The sequence below is a fragment of the Schistocerca piceifrons genome, chromosome 9 (assembly GCF_021461385.2).
Source record: "Schistocerca piceifrons isolate TAMUIC-IGC-003096 chromosome 9, iqSchPice1.1, whole genome shotgun sequence".
Lineage (NCBI taxonomy): Eukaryota > Metazoa > Arthropoda > Insecta > Orthoptera > Acrididae > Schistocerca > Schistocerca piceifrons.
In genome coordinates, this window is record NC_060146.1 from 131,214,479 (window position 1) to 131,232,728 (window position 18,250).

Here is an 18,250-nt window from a genome sequence, read left to right on the forward strand (position 1 = left end):
GAGGGATGAAGTAGTGAAGACAGCAGAGGATCAAGCAGGTAAAAAGACGAGGGCTAGTAGAAATCCTTGGGTAACAAGAAATATTGAATTTAATTGATGAAAGGAGAAAATATAAAAACGCAGTAAATGAAGCAGGCAAAAAGGAATAGAAACGTCTCAAAAATGAGATCGACAGGAAGTGCAAAATGGCTGAGCAGGGATGGCTAGAGGACAAATGTAAGGATGTAGAGGCTTATCTCACTAGAGGTAAGATAGATACTGCCTACAGGAAAATTAAGGAGACCTTTGGAGAAAAGAGAACCACTTGTATGAATATCAAGAGCTCAGATGGAAACCCAGTTCTAAGCAAAGAAGGGAAAGCAGGAAGGTGGAAGGAGTATATAGAGGGTCTATACAAGGGCGATGTACTTGAGGACAATATTATGGAAATTGGAGATACGATACTACATGAAGAGTCTGACAGAGAACTGAAAGACCTGAGTCGCAACAAAGCTCTGGTAGTAGACAACATTCCATTACAACTACTGACAGCCTTGGGAGAGCCAGTCATAACAAAACTCTACCATCTGGTGAGCAAGATGTATGAGACAGGCGAAATACCCTCAGACTTCAAGAAGAATATAATAATTCCGATCCCAAAGAAAGCAGGTGTTGACAGATGTGAAAATTACCGAACTATCAGTTCAATAAGCCACAGCTGCAAAATACTAATTCTTTACGGACGAATGGAAAAACTGGTAGAAGCCAACTTCGGCGAGGATCAGTTTGGATTCCCTAGAAATATTAGAACACGTGAGGTAATACTGACCCTACGACTTATCTTAGAAAATAGATTAAGGAAAGGCAAACCTACATTTCTAGCATTTGTAGACTTAGAGAAAGCTTTTGACAATGTTGACTGGAATACTCTCTTTCAAATTCTAAAGGTGGCAGGGGTAAAATGCAGGGAGCGAAAAGCTATTTACAATTTGTACAGAAACCAGATGGCAGGTATAAGAGTCGAGGGGCATGAAAGGGAAGCAGCGGTTGGGAAGGGAGTGAGACAGGGTTGTAGCCTCTCCCCGATGTTATTCAACCCGTATATTGAGCAAACAGTAAAGGAAACAAAAGAAAAATTTGGAGTAGGTATTAAAGTCCATAGAGAAGAAATAAAAACGTTGAGGTTCTCCGATGACATTGTAATTCTGTCAGAGACAGCAAAGGACTTGGAAGAGCAGTTGAACGGAATGGACAGCAAAAGCAAAACGACGATAATGGAATGTAGTCGAATGAAGTCGGGTGATGCTGAGGGAATTAGATTGGGAAATGAGACATTTAAAGTAGTAAAGGAGTTTTGCTATTTGAGGAGCAAAATAACTGGTGATGGTCGAAGTAGAGAGGATATAAAATGTAGACTGGCAATGGCAAGAAAGCGTTTCTGAAGAAAAGAAATTTGTTAACATCGAGTAAAGATTTAAGTGTCAGGAAGTCGTTTCTGAAAGTATTTGTATAAAGTGTAGCCATGTATGGAAGTGAAACATGGACGATAAATAGTTTGGACAAGAAGAGAAATGGCTGGCTCTGAGCACCATGGGACAACTACTGTGGTCATCAGTCCCCTAGAACTTAGAACTACTTAAACCTAACTAACCTAAGGACATCAGACATCCATGCCCGAGGCGACAAGAAGAGAAAAGAAGCTTTCGAAATGTGGTGCTACAGAAGAATGCTGAAGATTAGATGGGTAGATCACATAACTAATGAGGAGGTATTGAATAGAATTGGGGAGGAGTTTGTGGCACAACTTGACTAGAAGAAGGGATAGGTTGGTAGGGCATATTCTGAGGCATCAAGGGATCACTAATTTAGCATTGGAGGGCAGTGTGGAGGGTAAAAATCTTAGAGGGAGACCAAGAGAGGAATACACTAAGGAGATTCAGAATGATGTAGGTTGAAATAATTACTGGGAGATGAAGAAGCTTGCACAGGGTACAACAACAACAGCAGCAGCTTCCAAAACAACAACGGATGACAAATCCAGTAATAAACAATCAATAAAGAAATACGACTACGAGAAAGAAATCTGTTCTCAATACAATTTGCGTACGTTATCTGTGTCTAAATAACTGTGTAAAATGTTGATCCTCAATGTTGCGATTCTGTGTTAGTTTTGAGAATAACTGCTGTACCAGAACTATTATCGTAATTACACAACAAATGATGACTGAATAAAACGCATCTAACATTATCTGTCAAATCTGTTTGAAATCCGAGGGTGACACTTTCATAAAATACTCCTCTCGCAAAAAACCTCTGAACTTATACGGATCTTATCATTGTCATTGTGATGAAATTTATGGCTTACCTGTCACCTCTGCATCATAGGTTTTTGTAAAAATGATGACTTCACTGTCAAAATTAAGTTTCACCTGCGGTACACGCGGTGTGGAATGCAAGGCGGGATTTCATCATTACTCAAAAATGTTACTCAGCACACAACTGGCGATGTGCAATGTGAGTGTGTATGAATGCATATGGAAAAATCCAGCGCTAATCTCACCGACAAAGAAATAACTGAATCGACACTAATATTTAATTGAGCTTCATTAAGCCACAGTAACAATACAATTTTCCACACTTCTCACACATGAATTCGCAATATGTCTCTTTAGCATTTATCACTGTAGTAAAAGACAACCATATAACTTCATTACGAAACACATTACACAAAATCTAAACCGTAAGCAATGTTACAAGTGTAAGTATACTAAATAATTACAAATATAACAAAACTACATTACCTTTAAATGTTACCTTTTCTCATTCATACAATATTATAATCCTTCTGCTTAATCTCATTAAGCACCATATTACAAAAATTGCACCAAATAATTCTGTCTCCATTGCAGGGCAAGCCAGCTTCCGTCCATTTCGAACCAAACACATTGCCACTAGCTAACTCTGACGAAGTAAAGCTAACCACTCTGAAGCGTCCCCTTGGGAAAATCAATGAATGACTGTGCTGGTAAACCTCTTACATTATTTGATTTTCAAACAGCTGAGCAGAACTGAACGTACTCAGACATTTCGCTCATTACCTATTTTGATCAACACTAAACTGACACAATATTTTTAGCGCAACGCAATCTGACTTTCAATAATCTATACAAAAGAATGGCCCTGACTAACAATAACCTATACCTTTCATGAATCACTTAGCTCACAAAAATTTTCGTTACTCGAACTACTGCAATACAGCGAGCACCAATACTGCCAGCTAAATAAAAGATTCTAACTACTGAAGGCACTAACTATTGATAGGCATACTTAGCAAATAAAAGATTTTGATAGAGAACAAACAATGTATTGACGTTAATAGTGTTCAAATGTCGGAACGAATGACGCCTGCCGCTTGGGTTCTGAGGCCATCCTTGGTTCCTTCCGGCGGCTGGCTGATTTGGTGAAGACAACCAGCATCGCGCGCGGAGTGCAAGCTGAGCTTAATATCTGCAGCATAGTGCCCAGAGTCGATCGCGGTCCTCTGGTTTGGAGCCGTGTGGAGGGTCTAAACCAGAGGCTCAGACGACTCTGCGACTATAATGGTTGCAAATTCATCGACCTCCGTTATTGGGTGGAGAACTGTAGGGCCCCCCTAGACAGGTCAGGCGTGCACTACACACCGGAAGCAGCTACTAGGGTAGCAGAGTACGTGTGGCGTGCACACGGGGGTTTTTTAGGTTAGAGGGACCCCCCCTTGGGCGAAACGATAAAATACCTGACGGCTTACCAGAGAGGACATTATCATCGTTGATAAAGAACGTCCGTCCTCAGAGACCAAAAACAGGAAAAGTTAACGTAATATTGGTAAACTGCAGGAGTATCCAGGGCAAGGTTCCTGAATTAGTATCTCTTATTGAAGGAAATAGTGCGCATATAGTATTAGGAACGGAAAGTTGGTTAAAACCGGAAGTGAACAGTAACGAAATCCTAGACACAGAATGGAATATGCACCGCAAGGATAGGATAAACGCCAATGGTGGAGGAGTATTTATAGCAGTAAAGAATTCAATAATATCCAGTGAAGTTATTAGCGAATGCGAATGTGAAATAATCTGGGTTAAGTTAAGTATCAAAGGTGGGTCAGATATGATAGTCGGATGCTTCTATAGACCACCTGCATCAGCAACCGTAGTAGTTGAACGCCTCAGAGAGAACCTGCAGAACGTCGTGAAGAAGTTTCGTGATCATACTATTGTAATAGGGGGAGACTTCAATCTACCAGGTATAGACTGGGATAGTCACACAATCAGAACTGGAGCCAGGGACAGAGACTCTTGTGACATTATCCTGACTGCCTTGTCCGAGAATTACTTCGAGCAGATAGTTAGAGAACCAACTCGTGAAGCTAACGTTTTAGACCTCATAGCAACAAATAGACCGGAACTTTTCGACTCCGTGAATGTAGAAGAGGGTATCAGTGATCATAAGTCAGTGGTTGCATCAATGACTACAAGTGTAATAAGAAATGCCAAGAAAGGAAGGAAAATATATTTGCTTAACAAGAGTGATAGGGCACAAATCGCAGAATATCTGAGTGACCACCATCAAACGTTCATTTCTGAGGAAGAGGATGTGGAACAAAAATGGAAAAAATTCAGAAACATCGTCCAGTACGCCTTAGATAAGTTCGTACCGACTAAGGTCCAAAGCGAGGGGAAAGATCCACCGTGGTATAACAATCATGTACGAAAGGTACTACGGAAACAAAGAAAGCTTCATCATAGGTTTAAGAGTAGTCGAATCATAGCTGATAAGGAAAAGCTGAACGAAGCGAAAAAGAGCGTAAAGAGAGCAATGAGAGAAGCATTCAACGAATTCGAACATAAAACATTGGCAAACAATCTAAACAAGAACCCTAAAAAGTTTTGGTCATATGTAAAATCGGTAAGCGGATCTAAATCCCCTATTCAGTCACTCGTTGACCACGATGGCACCGAAACAGAGGACGACCGAAGAAAGGCAGAAATACTGATTTCAGTGTTCCGAAACTGTTTCACTGCGGAAAATCGTAGCACGGTCCCTGACTTCAGCCGTCGCACGGACGCCAAAATGGAAAATATTGAAATAAACGATATCGGAATTGAAAAACAACTGCTATCACTTAGTAGCGGAAAAGCATCCGGACCAGACGAGATACCCTTAAGATTCTACAGTGATTATGCTAAAGAACTTGCCCCCTTTCTATCAGCAATTTATCGTAGATCGCTGGAAGAACGTAAAGTACCTAGCGACTGGAAGAAAGCGCAGGTCGTTCCCATTTTCAAGAAGGGTCATAAATCAGATGCGAATAATTATAGGCCATTTTCGCTTACGTCAATCTGTTGTAGAATAATGGAACATGTTTTGTGTTCTCGTATTATGACGTTCTTAGATAATACAAATCTCCTTCATCATAACCAGCATGAATTCCGCAAACAGAGATCATGTGAAACTCAGCTCGCCCTATTTGCCCAAGAAATTCACAGTGCCGTAGACACTGGCGAGCAGATTGATGCCGTATTCCTGGACTTCAGGAAGGCATTTGATACGGTTCCGCACTTACGTTTAGTGAAAAAAATACGAGCTTACGGAATATCGGACCAGGTTTGTGATTCGATTCAGGATTTCCTAGAAGAAAGAACACAACATGTCATTCTTAACGGTTCAAAATCTGCAGATGTAGAGGTAATTTCGGGAGTACCGCAGGGAAGCGTGATAGGACCTTTATTGTTTACAATATACATAAATGACTTAGTTGACAACATCGGTAGCTCCGTGAGGCTATTTGCAGATGACACGGTTGTCTACAAGAAAGTAGCAACATCAGAAGACTCGTACGTACTCCAGGAGGACCTGCAGAGGATTAATGCATGGTGCGACAGCTGGCAGCTTTCCCTAAACGTAGATAAATGTAATATAATGCGCATACATAGGGGCAGAAATCCATTCCAGTACGATTATGCCATAGGTGGTAAATCATTGGAAGCGGTAACGACCGTAAAATACTTAGGAGTTACTATCCGGAGCGATCTGAAGTGGAATGATCACATAAAACAAATAGTGGGAAAAGCAGGCGCCAGGTTGAGATTCATAGGAAGAATTCTAAGAAAATGTGACTCATCGACGAAAGAAGTAGCTTACAAAACGCTTGTTCGTCCGATTCTTGAGTATTGCTCATCAGTATGGGACCCTTACCAGGTTGGATTAATAGAAGAGATAGACATGATCCAGCGAAAAGCAGCGCGATTCGTCATGGGGACATTTAGTCAGCGCGAGAGCGTTACGGAGATGCTGAACAAGCTCCAGTGGCGGACATTTCAAGAAAGGCGTTACGCAATACGGAGAGGTTTATTATCGAAATTACAAGAGAGCACATTCCGGGAAGAGATGGGCAACATATTACTACCGCCCACATATATCTCGCGTAATGATCACAACGAAAAGATCCGAGAAATTAGAGCAAATACGGAGACTTACAAGCAGTCGTTCTTCCCACGCACAATTCGTGAATGGAACAGGGAAGGGGGGATCAGATAGTGGTACAATAAGTACCCTCCGCCACACACCGTAAGGTGGCTCGCGGAGTATAGATGTAGATGTAGAAGTCATTATATATATATATATATATATATATATATATATATATATATATATATATATATAAAATCCATGACATCCAGTCTTAGAAATTTATTCTTTCTGATGGACACACGTCCACATCATCCGCTCTCAAAACTTCGCCATCTCTCTCCCCACATCCACCACTACTGGCGGCTCACCTCCTACTGCGCAACGCTACTCGCTGTCCACATCCAGCTGCCCAACACTATAATAGCGAAAATTTTAACAATTCCAACCAGCCATAGACTGCACACAGCACAGTCAGTGATTTTCATACACGGCGCTACGTGGCGTTACCAACATAAAAACCTAAACAGCCTACTTACAACTCTGACCAAAATCTCCTGTCTCGAACATAGTCCCAAAGTATATAATTATGAGGGCAATGTTAAAGCGATATTACAAGGCGTGAAAACATTTATCAAATTTACAAATTACTCCATATTTGTGGCCCATGACATATTCAGAATTATCATAGCGAACAGGACAGTCACCTTTCAAAGTCAGCAAATATTTATTTCAGTGCACTGAGACTTGGTCAATGCATTGGGTTTAGTGGGCTTAGCGCAACGTTGAAAGGTCTGACAGCGTAAGTTTTAGAATCCTGTCACCGTAGCAGGCTATGACGAAAGAAGTTGTAGATGTTCTCGATACCGGTGCATTTCCTCTTCACGACCAAAACCAGGAATCACTGAGTTGCATACAGTACATTCTCCTTCCCGAATAAAATTGCCTGCTTGAGTAGCGAAGTCTGTCCCTCGTTTGTTGTGGTTACTGTAGTATCCGGTTGTGGTTGCCAGGACCTGAGTGTTATCAGACGGAATGTTGTGGTTTCCCGCTACAAGACGTGGCCCGGTACAGTTTATTTCATCTGTTTCTTACCTCGACAGTTTCGTTATGCCTCTCTCTTCGTTTTTCGAACAACATTGCCCAACTAAGCTATCGGTGCATCTAACGTCAGTTGGTAATGCTCGCCAAATGTTTGAAGAAGCTTAGGTGTATATGATAATAGTTGTGGGCATGTGGGTAGACCATCGTCGTGTGACGATGACCAAACAAGCAGAAACCAGGTTCGCTACCAAATAAATATACAGGATTTATCAAGAAGAATCATTCGATTTGGCACGTCTGTATTTCTGAAACTAATAAAGATATATAGTGAATTTTGTTTTTTGATGAACGGGAAAGTCGACATGGTTTTTTTTCCCTACCTTTTCATAGGTGTACAATATGCTCCCTTTGAGATGCACGGCGTATGTCAATGCGGTATTCAAATTGTTCCCACACTGCAGCGAGCATGTCTTGAGTTACAGCTTCCACACCTGCTGTTATGCGACGTATCATTCATTGTTGTTGGTAAATAAATCACGTACGGTCAGGTCCGGTGACATTGGAACCCAGTAACGTAAGTGCGAGCGATGCACCGTTCAGTAATCCTTTGATTTAAAAATTCCCGCACTTCAGGTGCCAGTGTGGTGGTGCCCCATCCTGTTCGTAAATGAAGTCGTTCGAATCACTCTCCAACTTTGGGAAAAGAAAGTTCTCATGCGTACCGAAGTAAGCGCTTCCCCTCTTCCTGTAACAGTGTTCTCGCCCTAGAAAAATAGACCATACACCTTTTCCTGTGAAACTGCGCAAAAGAGATTAAATTTTGGAGAGTCCCTCTCATGTTGTACGACTTCGTGTGGTTGTTCCGTATCCCATATTCTCACATTATGACGGTTCACATTTCTATTTAAATGGACTGTTGCCTCGTCATTAAACACTAAGTGAGGAACAAATCTGTCATCCTCCATCTTACCAAGAATGAAATTGCAGAACTCCACACATCGTTGTTTGTCACCTCCACGAAGAGCTTGCAGTAGCTGAATTTCGTGTAGTTTCATATGTAAACGTCGACGCAACACGCGCTAGACGGACATCGGGGGCGTGTTGAGCTGTCGAGCTGCACGGCAAAAGGATTTCAGCGAGCTCATTGTCAAACTATGGCGGATGCGTTCGACGTCTGTGTCAAATATTCGGGATGGGCCGGCGATTTGCCTTTACACAGACAACCTGTTTCTCGAATTGTTCATGCTCTGTGCTGTAGAAGGATCCACATCATACGTAGTATGAAAGTCACGCTGAACAGTTATTACCAATCCGCACTGCGCAAAACGTAGAACACAAAACGCTTTCTGTTGACCGGACATCATTTTTACTAGAACTCACGTATGAGCACCCTGCTGCTCTCCATCGGGAACCATGTAAAACTCTAGAGTTTGCTTTTTCCAACAGTACGTTGTTCACACACATATCTCAAATAACAGAATAGTTATAATTTTTTTCTTTAAATCGGGTGATTCTTTTTGATACACCCTGTAGTTTTGCAGAACACTAGGAAGTGTTCCCTATCTGATATTGTTATGTTCTGCGAAGCAGCGACGGAAAATTCAGCTAAACAAATTTTAATTTTTCGCCGTCTTTTCACTTCTTTCTATTTTCTGCCGCAGTCTAGTTTTGCCTCTGCTGCTAAGGTAACATAGAGTAAAAAAGCAGGAGACTTACTGATTGCTGGATTCTTTTTACTTTATTTATCTGCCAGACTCCGTGGGTCCATGTGAGCCAAAGCTGCTTGGTTATGGAAAAAATCAGAACATATTTTACCGAATGCTCATTAGAAAACTTATACGATGGTTGAAATTTTCATAGTGTCAACTGTTTATGGCTCTGCGCACTATGGGACTTAACTTCTGAGGTCATCAGACCCCTAGAACTTAGTACTACTTAAACTAACCTAAGGACAGCACAACCACCCATGCCCGAGGCAGAATTCGAACCTGCGACCGTAGCGTCCGCGCGGTTCCAGACTGTAGCGCCTAGAACCGCTCGGCCACCCCGGCCGGCTACAACTTAAACAATGTAGATACATGTTTCAAAACTTTACTGTCGTTCAAAGTAGTCAGTGTTTAACAGGGGCGGTTCTAGGTGCCCTGACGTCATCGTTGGCATGATTGACCGGAATGCCATCTTCAGTGCAGAACACGATCGTACAGACATCTGATCGACAGTTTGTACGATTATATCGTAAATTAGACACAGGGCTGGGAAACAGGGGTTTGTTGCTTCGATTTTGGACACCTGCGTAGGTATGTGCTTCTCACTCCACTCTGAAGTCATACACCGACCTGCAAGAGCAATGCCTCTACTGTGAAATAGGTCTCGCGTCGCTGTCCGCTATGCTGCACGAGCAGAGCTACTGTCCTATCATCGTCAACAGCGAGAAGCAATTGGGTCTTCGATATTTGTCAAAATATGTGAAGTGACATCTAAGGTTTCTGAGACGCCCTGCTAAACCCGCAGGACAGGACAAGTAGTAGGAATTGTGGAAGGGGCCAGAATGAGCAGCCGTCAGTTACACTCCAGACATAACACTTTATTTAGTTGTCCAAACATAACAGCGCAACTTCTAAGCTTGACTATCGACAGAAAACGTCTTTAATTCTAAAACGGCTGAAGGCCCATGTATTAAATACAATTGCTATAAATATTTTTTTTTCTTTTTTGAGACAGAAGGCTCTAGGCTTTAACCTTAAATAGTACTTAAGGCCAAGTGATGCAAGACTTGACTAGTCAGATAGATTAAGTTTTTTTAAGAGTGGCTGAAGGCCGATAAATTTAAAACAACTACAATAACCTTTCAATAGGCAGAAGGCTCAAGCTTTATGATCAGTAAGAAATCTTAACCCAAGACGGCTGAAGACCTTTGTTTAAAAAAAAACTGCAACCAATATTCCAAGGCAGAAGGCCCAAAGTTTTTAAACTTAAATGGTATTTAAGCCCAAGCGATGTAAGATTTGATAAGCAAGAATCCAAAATTTTAAAGCGGTTGAAGGCCCTTCATTTTAAGAACAACTACGATAAATATTCAACAGGCAGAAGGCCCACAGCTTTATCTTCCAAAAGGTAATACTTGATAAGCGGCTGAGGGCCGATGCTTTAAAACAATACATTAAATTTTCAACAGGCAGAAGGCCCAAACTTTATCTTCAGACGATGTAAGACTTGCCCAATTTAGAAAAACTTACTTTTAAAACGGCTGAAGGCCTTTGGTTTTAAAAACACAATTACAATCATACAAATTCCAACCATCTTCTACGAGCTATTAAAAATACACAATTAATCGCCAACAAGAAAGGCAGTATAGGCAACGGCGCTCAGAAGTTTCCAGGGGGCTCGGTCTGCCCTTGAAATCTCAACGTTCACTTGAGCGATACAAGAAGTCGGCCCAACTATACTCGATGCGCCGGCAACACAACCAAGAGACAGTCAGAGACGCACTGACAAGACGACTTGCTAACCACCCTCCAGTATACGAGGATTCCAAAGTCAAAACGTTACAGACATAGCAGCCCACAACCAAAAATACATTAAACTGTCAAAAAATACACACTATGTTTGACAGCGACAACAGGTGAGGAAAGGACACAGCCTGAATTTACGTCAGTGACCTGGCCAGGTAACCGGAACACTAACGGCCACAAGGCAGAAAATTCCGCAGCTGAAGTTGAATTTCAAACCGACGAATATAGTTAATTCCACCACACGGCGGCTAAATCTTCATCAACTGGAACACTCGCTGTTGCTCCCAGGAATACCGCCAACAGGAAACCACTAACCAAGGGGACAATGTGAACAGACGTGGCATCGATAGTAAAATCACCATTCAAAAAATGGTTCAAATGGCTCTGAGCACTATGTGACTTAACTTCTGAGGTCATCAGTCGCCTAGAACTTAGAACTAATTAAACCTAACTAACCTAAGGACATCACACACGTCCATGCCCGAGGCAGGATTCGAACCTGTAGCGCCTAGAACCGCACGGCCACTCCGGCCGGCTCACCATTCAACCTCCATGTCCTGGGTCGGTGAGCCACGAACCTCGTAGCACTCGGAACAGCCACCACCCGCTCCGACACTGTTGTAGAGCTCGCCAGCAGGCCCGGCTGACTGCGCCGCAGAGACGTGCTTGCTGATCCGCTCCAACCGAGCGACTGGCTGCACACCGCCAAGCCGGAACTATAAACACCAGACCAAAGATGGTATACAGTGCAAATATCGATACACACCGCTGCTGCCACACGTAGAAAGAGGAAGAACCACGGCGTAACTGCAGCAACTGGGGGAAACCAAACGCAGAGTAACAGCCAAATAAAGCAACACATAAGCCGGGGTCAGCACGGCTCGGCTTCCGAAGCTACAGTCGACGTAAAGCGGCAGCATAATCCCACGAAGCGCCACCAAAAGTTGTATCTGAGTACCACAGATAGCTTTCGGAAGTTTGATACACTTCTGACCTACGGTACGGTAGAAATGGATAAAAGAAAACCGCTTTTCCCGCAGAACCTGCTGCCGGCGCGCCGACCGCTGCACCAGTCGCTGGAGGACCCGGCGCCGCCCCCGGTGGCCGCCGCCCACCGTGACGCCGCCCCCGCCTTCTCCACGGAGGACCCCTCCCTGTCCGCCGTCTCCTCGGTGTCCCCCGCTGAAGACTTGGCGGCCAGCAGCGCCCTCTACAGCGAGCCCGCGGCCACCGAGGCGCTGACGTCGACACCCGCCACGCCGGCCGCCACCAGCACCCAGGCCACCACTACCACCACCACCAGCACCACCACCACGACCACCACAACCACCACCACCCCTGCGCCGACCACCGCCGCCGCCTCAACGGCTGCAGCGAGCGCCTCCAAGGGCAACGCAGATTCCACTGCAGGTTAGTCCGCAGTTGTCCAGCCGCTATCCTCGATACATCCACTTGCTGGTCAGTTACTTGCTTTTCCATAGATTACTCTTCTCTCTTTGTGATTTTGCCCGTCGACATGGTTATGAACGCATTTAGTAAAGTCAGTTTAAGGGGTGGCTGATAAGGCTGTTGATAATACAGGGTGTTACAAAAGGTACGGCCAAACTTTCAGGAAACATTCCTCACACACAAATAAAGAAAATATGTTATGTGGACATGTGTCCGGAAACGCTTAATTTCCATGTTAGAGCTCATTTTAGTTTCGTCAGTATGTACTGTACTTCCTCGATTCACCGCCAGTTGAAGGAAGGAAGGTAATGTTGACTTCGGTGCTTGTGTTGACATGTGACTCATTGCTCTACAGTACTAGCATCAAGCATTGTTGGTGATGTCTTGATTGGGCCCCATGTTCTTCCACCTACACTCAATGGAGCACGTTATCGTGATTTCATACGGGATACTCTACCTGTGCTGCTAGAACATGTGCCTTTACAAGTACGACACATGTGGTTCATGCACGATGGAGCTCCAGCACATTTCAGTCGAAGTGTTCGTACGCTTCTCAACAACAGATTCGGTGACCGGTGGATTGGTAGAGGCGGACCAATTCCGTGGCCTCCACGCTCTCCTGACCTCAACCCTCTTGACTTTCATTTATGGGAGCATTTGGAAGCTCTTGTCTACGCAGCCCCGGTACCAAATGTAGGGACTCTTCGTGCTCGTATTGTGGACGGCTGTGAAACAATACGCCATTCTCCAGGGCTGCATCAGCGCATCAGGGATTCCATGCGACGGAGGGTGGATGCTTGTATCCTCGCTAACGGAGGACATTTTGAACACTTCCTGTAGCAAAGTGTTTGAAGTCACGCTGGTACGTTCTGTTGCTGTGTGTTTCCATTCCATGATTAATGTGATTTGAAGAGAAGTAATAAAATGAGCTCTAACATGGAAAGTAAGCGTTTCCAGACACATGTCCACATCACGTATTTTCTTTATTTGTGTGTGAGGAATGTTTCCTGAAAGTTTGGCCGTACCTTTTTGTAACACCCTGTATATCGAGCATAGATTTTTTTGCATCAGTTATCGACATACAGTATATCTCAGAGTTTTTGTCATGTGTTTTATCGATATATCGGTATCCAGATGGCATTATCAAGATCAAGTTCAGCCTTGATCACAACACTTATGTCTCAATAACATAGGTGACCGGTTTCGGTTGTATTTAGATAACCATCTTCAGACCTGTGAATTAATTTTAGAAAATACTAGAGACCAATCTGAAAATAAAATGAAAAGTGTCTAATGACGACAAAATTTCAACAAGATGAAATAAAACTTATTATACCCATGGCTTCCTTGGAGGATGGTAGGCGGAGCTCTCCTCAGCTGCTATGAAGTCAACTGATGGTTATGAGTTTTTTTTTTTTTCTTTATTGTGATTTCATGCCCGTGCCCCATATGGGCAAGGGAGGGCTGTCGGCAGCACAATCCGCCGCTCTTCAGCCGAGTGACATGACAACTAAAACAAGAATAAAATAATACATACATAAGGAGGTAAAAAAGGGGAACATAAAACAGAGTGAGGGGAGAAAATCGAGGTAAAAATACACTGACATGTAGAAGTTCATTGGGGACAGTTAAAAAAGTCACCAGAAAGTTAAAAAACACAGTTGGCGATTCTTAAAACACAGAGAAGACACTGGATGCACATGCACAGGTTAAAAGTTGGCCACAGTATTAAAAACACTCCGAAACAACACACTTAAAACCCACTTGGAGCACACACGACGAAGAATAAAACTACCAGGCGGGACCTGCCGAGGGAAAGGTCAGAGAGGATGGAAAAGGAGGGGAGAGCATGGGGCAGCTGGGGAAGCGGCGGGATGAAGAGAGGAGGGGCAACCGTGGGTTCACGAAGAGGCAGGAGACACATGGGGCGGGAGAGGAAAAGGGAAGACAGGGCAGGAGGGAGCGCAGAGACACTGAAAGAAGGCACAAGAGATGGACGGGGAGTAGGAGGGGAAATCCGCTCAGAAGGTGGGAGGGGGAGGAGAGGGAGCCCTGAGGAGGAGGCAGGAAGAGGGTGTTAGAGTTGGTAGGAAGGGTAGATGTCAGGGCGAAGCTCATCATCCGGGAGTGGTAGACGGTGGAAGTTGTGTTGGGAAAGGAGATGGAGGGTGTGGAGATGGAGAGAGGGAGGGACACAACGGTAAAGGCGTGCAACTGGTTGGGAGTGGAGAGGAAGGGAGACACCATGGGTGAGGGGGATCAAGGCGGCGGACAATATATAGTGTGTGGATGTGTTCAAGGAAAAGGAGAAGGTGGGGGAAGGGGATGAGGTCATAGAGGATGCGCGTGGGGGACGGAAGGCGGATGCGGAAGGCGAGGCGGAGTGCATGGCGTTCGAGGATTTAGAGGGCTTTATAGAACTGGGGAGGGGCGGAAATCCAAGCGATGCTGGCATAACAAAGGATGGGGCAGATCATGGATTTGTAGGTGTGAAGGATGGTGGAAGGATGCAGACCCCACGTCCGGCCGGGCAGGAGTTTCAGGAGGCGGAGGCGGTTGTGAGCTTTGTTTTGGATGGTAAGGAGATGGGGAGTCCAGGTGAGGTGGCGGTCGAGTGTGAGGCCAAGGTATTTGAGGGTAGGAGTGAGGTGGATAGGACGGCCGTAAATGGTGAGGTAGAAATCATGGAGGCGGAAGGAGCAGGTGGTGCAGCCTATGATGATCGCCTATGGTTATGAGTGCTCAGCATGAGCTTAAATATGCAGAGGCTCCGCCTAATTCCTCTCACACTACTTCACAACTGCCAATCAGCGTTCATAATATGACGCTATCGTCAAAGTACGAAATACACTAATAATATAAAATTGATTCATTTAAAATGTCTGATTAACAGATAGTTAGTATGTGTAAAACTTATTTATATTTTAGATAAAAACGGTAAACTACGATGTGTAATAGCTGTGCTCTCTATGGGTAACCTTAATACTATTACAGTGTCAGTTAAATCGAAGATATAAAGTCCTTGGAGTTGTGATATATATCGATTATACCGAGTCGCCTACATCACACTTGCATTTTTGATGGATGTTGCGGAATCGTCTTACTTTAACTGTAGTTTTCATACTGACATTCTTTATAACAGTAGGGTAGCAGCCAAGAGTACGTTCCGCATTATGTATGTCTGATTAACTGATGAAACCGCTGATTAAATATTTAGAACTCATCTATCTAATAGTTTTTATAATAATCAATCTCAATTTCATAAAATTTTATATTTTGTATTGAATATTTTTCATACATAGCTTTTGCCATGGGTACAACTAATATTATATTTTAAACAAAAGAGTGCCGATATATTATTTAACATATTTCTTTCGCAATTTTCGATAAATATTTGAAGTTTTCTGTTGAAATCGTAGCAGAACGTAACTTTACTTCCACTGTTTGAACGAGTCTTACTACTTTTTCAGCTTTCACCACGTCCAGTCTTTCTTCTTGACTGTGTGAAGCATGTATAGATGGCACAAATGAAGAAGTGCGATTGCACTGGTGATGGCAGTATGAATGGAATAACAAGATTTCCGATGTGATTTATATTTGGTGTATTTTTTGTTTTCAAGCTGAAATATTTTCGGATGTGATTAATATTATATCTGGAACTGTACATTAGTGTTGTTACATTTCTGTAAATCTGCACGATAATGAAGATGTCCAGAATAGTTCAGAAAAAAACAACGTTCAATACAGTTTGATTCTTCGCACCAAGCACAAAGAAGAATTATAATACCACTTCATATACGTTTCAGTTTCGTACTATCGATAGTATACGTTTTGCTATTAGTCAAATGTTGAAATAAAAAACAAAATAGTAGGGGAGATTTCGAAAAAATGGCTTGATAATTTTAGGTGCACAGTTGTCACATACATTATAATCCATGGAACGTTTATTAGAATGACATCATATCGGGAGAAACCTCAAAACTTAACAATTCATTCATAGTTTACGATAAAAGTAAAAAGTACCTGATCTGCTGTCTGGGTCTGCATTATGTGCCTTTATCTGCTTGTAGCCCTGGAAAACGGACAAATTAACACGGAAAATAGAGTTCTTCAACCTCAGTTTTCACCCATTAACAGTGACTATTCGTAATGACCAAATAGTGGTATGATCCTCGATTACATCATGAATTTTGAGCAGTTTTTCAGAGATTTTTTTGTAGTATTCATCCACTTACCACGTTCCGTGAACAGTGGACGGACTAACTTTTTCTTATTTGCCTATTTAATTTAATTTTTTTTATTCTCTGTATCTTGAAACTTCGAGAGTCAAAATTTTTCAGTCCTTCTTCGATTTCTACGATTATTACGGGAAATAATAGGAATAAAAACCCGAAAATCGGTTATTTCAGAAGCCGGTTATTTTACACCGTTTTAATAACCAGGTCAAACTGGCTTTGTAAAAAAACCAATATAATCGAAAACCGGTTGTTTCACCTATAACCTACTATCTATGCAAGTGGTTTTTCATAGATTACTAATGCCGACATATTCGCCATGATACATTCCCAAACTGTGCTGATATATTAAACTTATCGTTTTAGTTTAATACCGCTACCTGGTGTGCTGCCGAAATGTCGATTCAATTTTTCTGCACAATACGAGTATGTCGACGACCGAACCACCCGCCTCCTTCTAGCGCTGCCGAGTTTTGCTGTTACGTGCACTCGCATGCCTGGATTCCAACAGTCCTCACAAGTGAATCTGCCCAATGGATACACTTCGGTTTTGATGGGCTTTGAATATGTTGTAGTGTAGAGCAAAATTAGAGACCCATATTTTTTTATACGTGTTCATACGGCCGTTAAGGGGGTGGAACGACCCCATGAAATAAAAAAAAATTGGGTTTAACATTTCTGGATGAACACCGTTGAAACCGTAATAAACGTTCTACGGATTTTCATGTACTTTACAACAGCGCATCGAGATCTGTCAGAAAATAATTTTTTTTTCAAAATCCTCTGTCCACTTTTTCTTATTTCAGAATTCGACTAAGTACCGTTAATACTAAATCCATACATTAAAACTGAATTCAAACATATACGATGAAGTGATATCACAACTGTTTGTTGTGCTTGGTGCTCAAATTCAAAGCGCATTGAGCATTTTTTTTTACCTGAATTTTTCTGCACTTCTTCATTATTGTACAAATTTACAGTAACGCTTTTTGAAGCTCTCTTGTTTTCAAATCCCACGCTGATGTTCCGTGAGTAATTAACTGAGAACTGGGCCCCAAGACTTCTTTAAACTGAAACCTCCGCCCCTCTTACAAGGGGAGGCCGCCAATTGTGAAATTCAGATTCGATTCATACTGCGCATAATAAAAGCTCATGGCCAGAGGTGTAATGTGGCAAAGCACCAAGATGCACTTCTCAGCCGTTGTCGAGAAAATCGACAGTTAAAAGAAACCGTTGCGGTGAAATACTCTCTACGATTTTTTATTTCCTACAGTGTTGTGGCGTAGCGGTAAGCGCTCGGGTTCGTAATCCGAAGGTCGCCGGATCGAATCTCGCGCAACGCTATTTTTTTTTATTATTAGTTTTTTGTAATTCAAACATTAATGAATTGCTTATGCATGTTGGTGAAGGCGGATCGCTCTCCAATTGTACCGCCTCAATTTTTCCGTTTGTTTAACGGGGTGTACCAAAGCTCTCACGTCCGCACTGATTTTCGACGATGTTATAAGTTGCGCTAGGGACCGCACCTACCTTCTTTCGAAGTCAGCAGGCAACTACGCTGTTATGCGGCGGCTCGTTTCGGCC

General features: G+C 42.9%; 1 protein-coding gene across 2 annotated transcripts in view; it reads left to right on the plus strand.

The window, feature by feature from the left end:
• LOC124717086 overlaps window positions 1-18,250 on the plus strand; it is a 583,165-nt gene that overhangs the window by 248,560 nt on the left and 316,355 nt on the right. For both annotated transcript variants that reach the window (XM_047243783.1, XM_047243784.1), the window contains exon 4: window positions 12,023-12,392. In XM_047243783.1, the coding sequence (XP_047099739.1) occupies window positions 12,023-12,392 (370 nt within the window). The remainder of the gene's footprint in view (window positions 1-12,022; window positions 12,393-18,250) is intronic.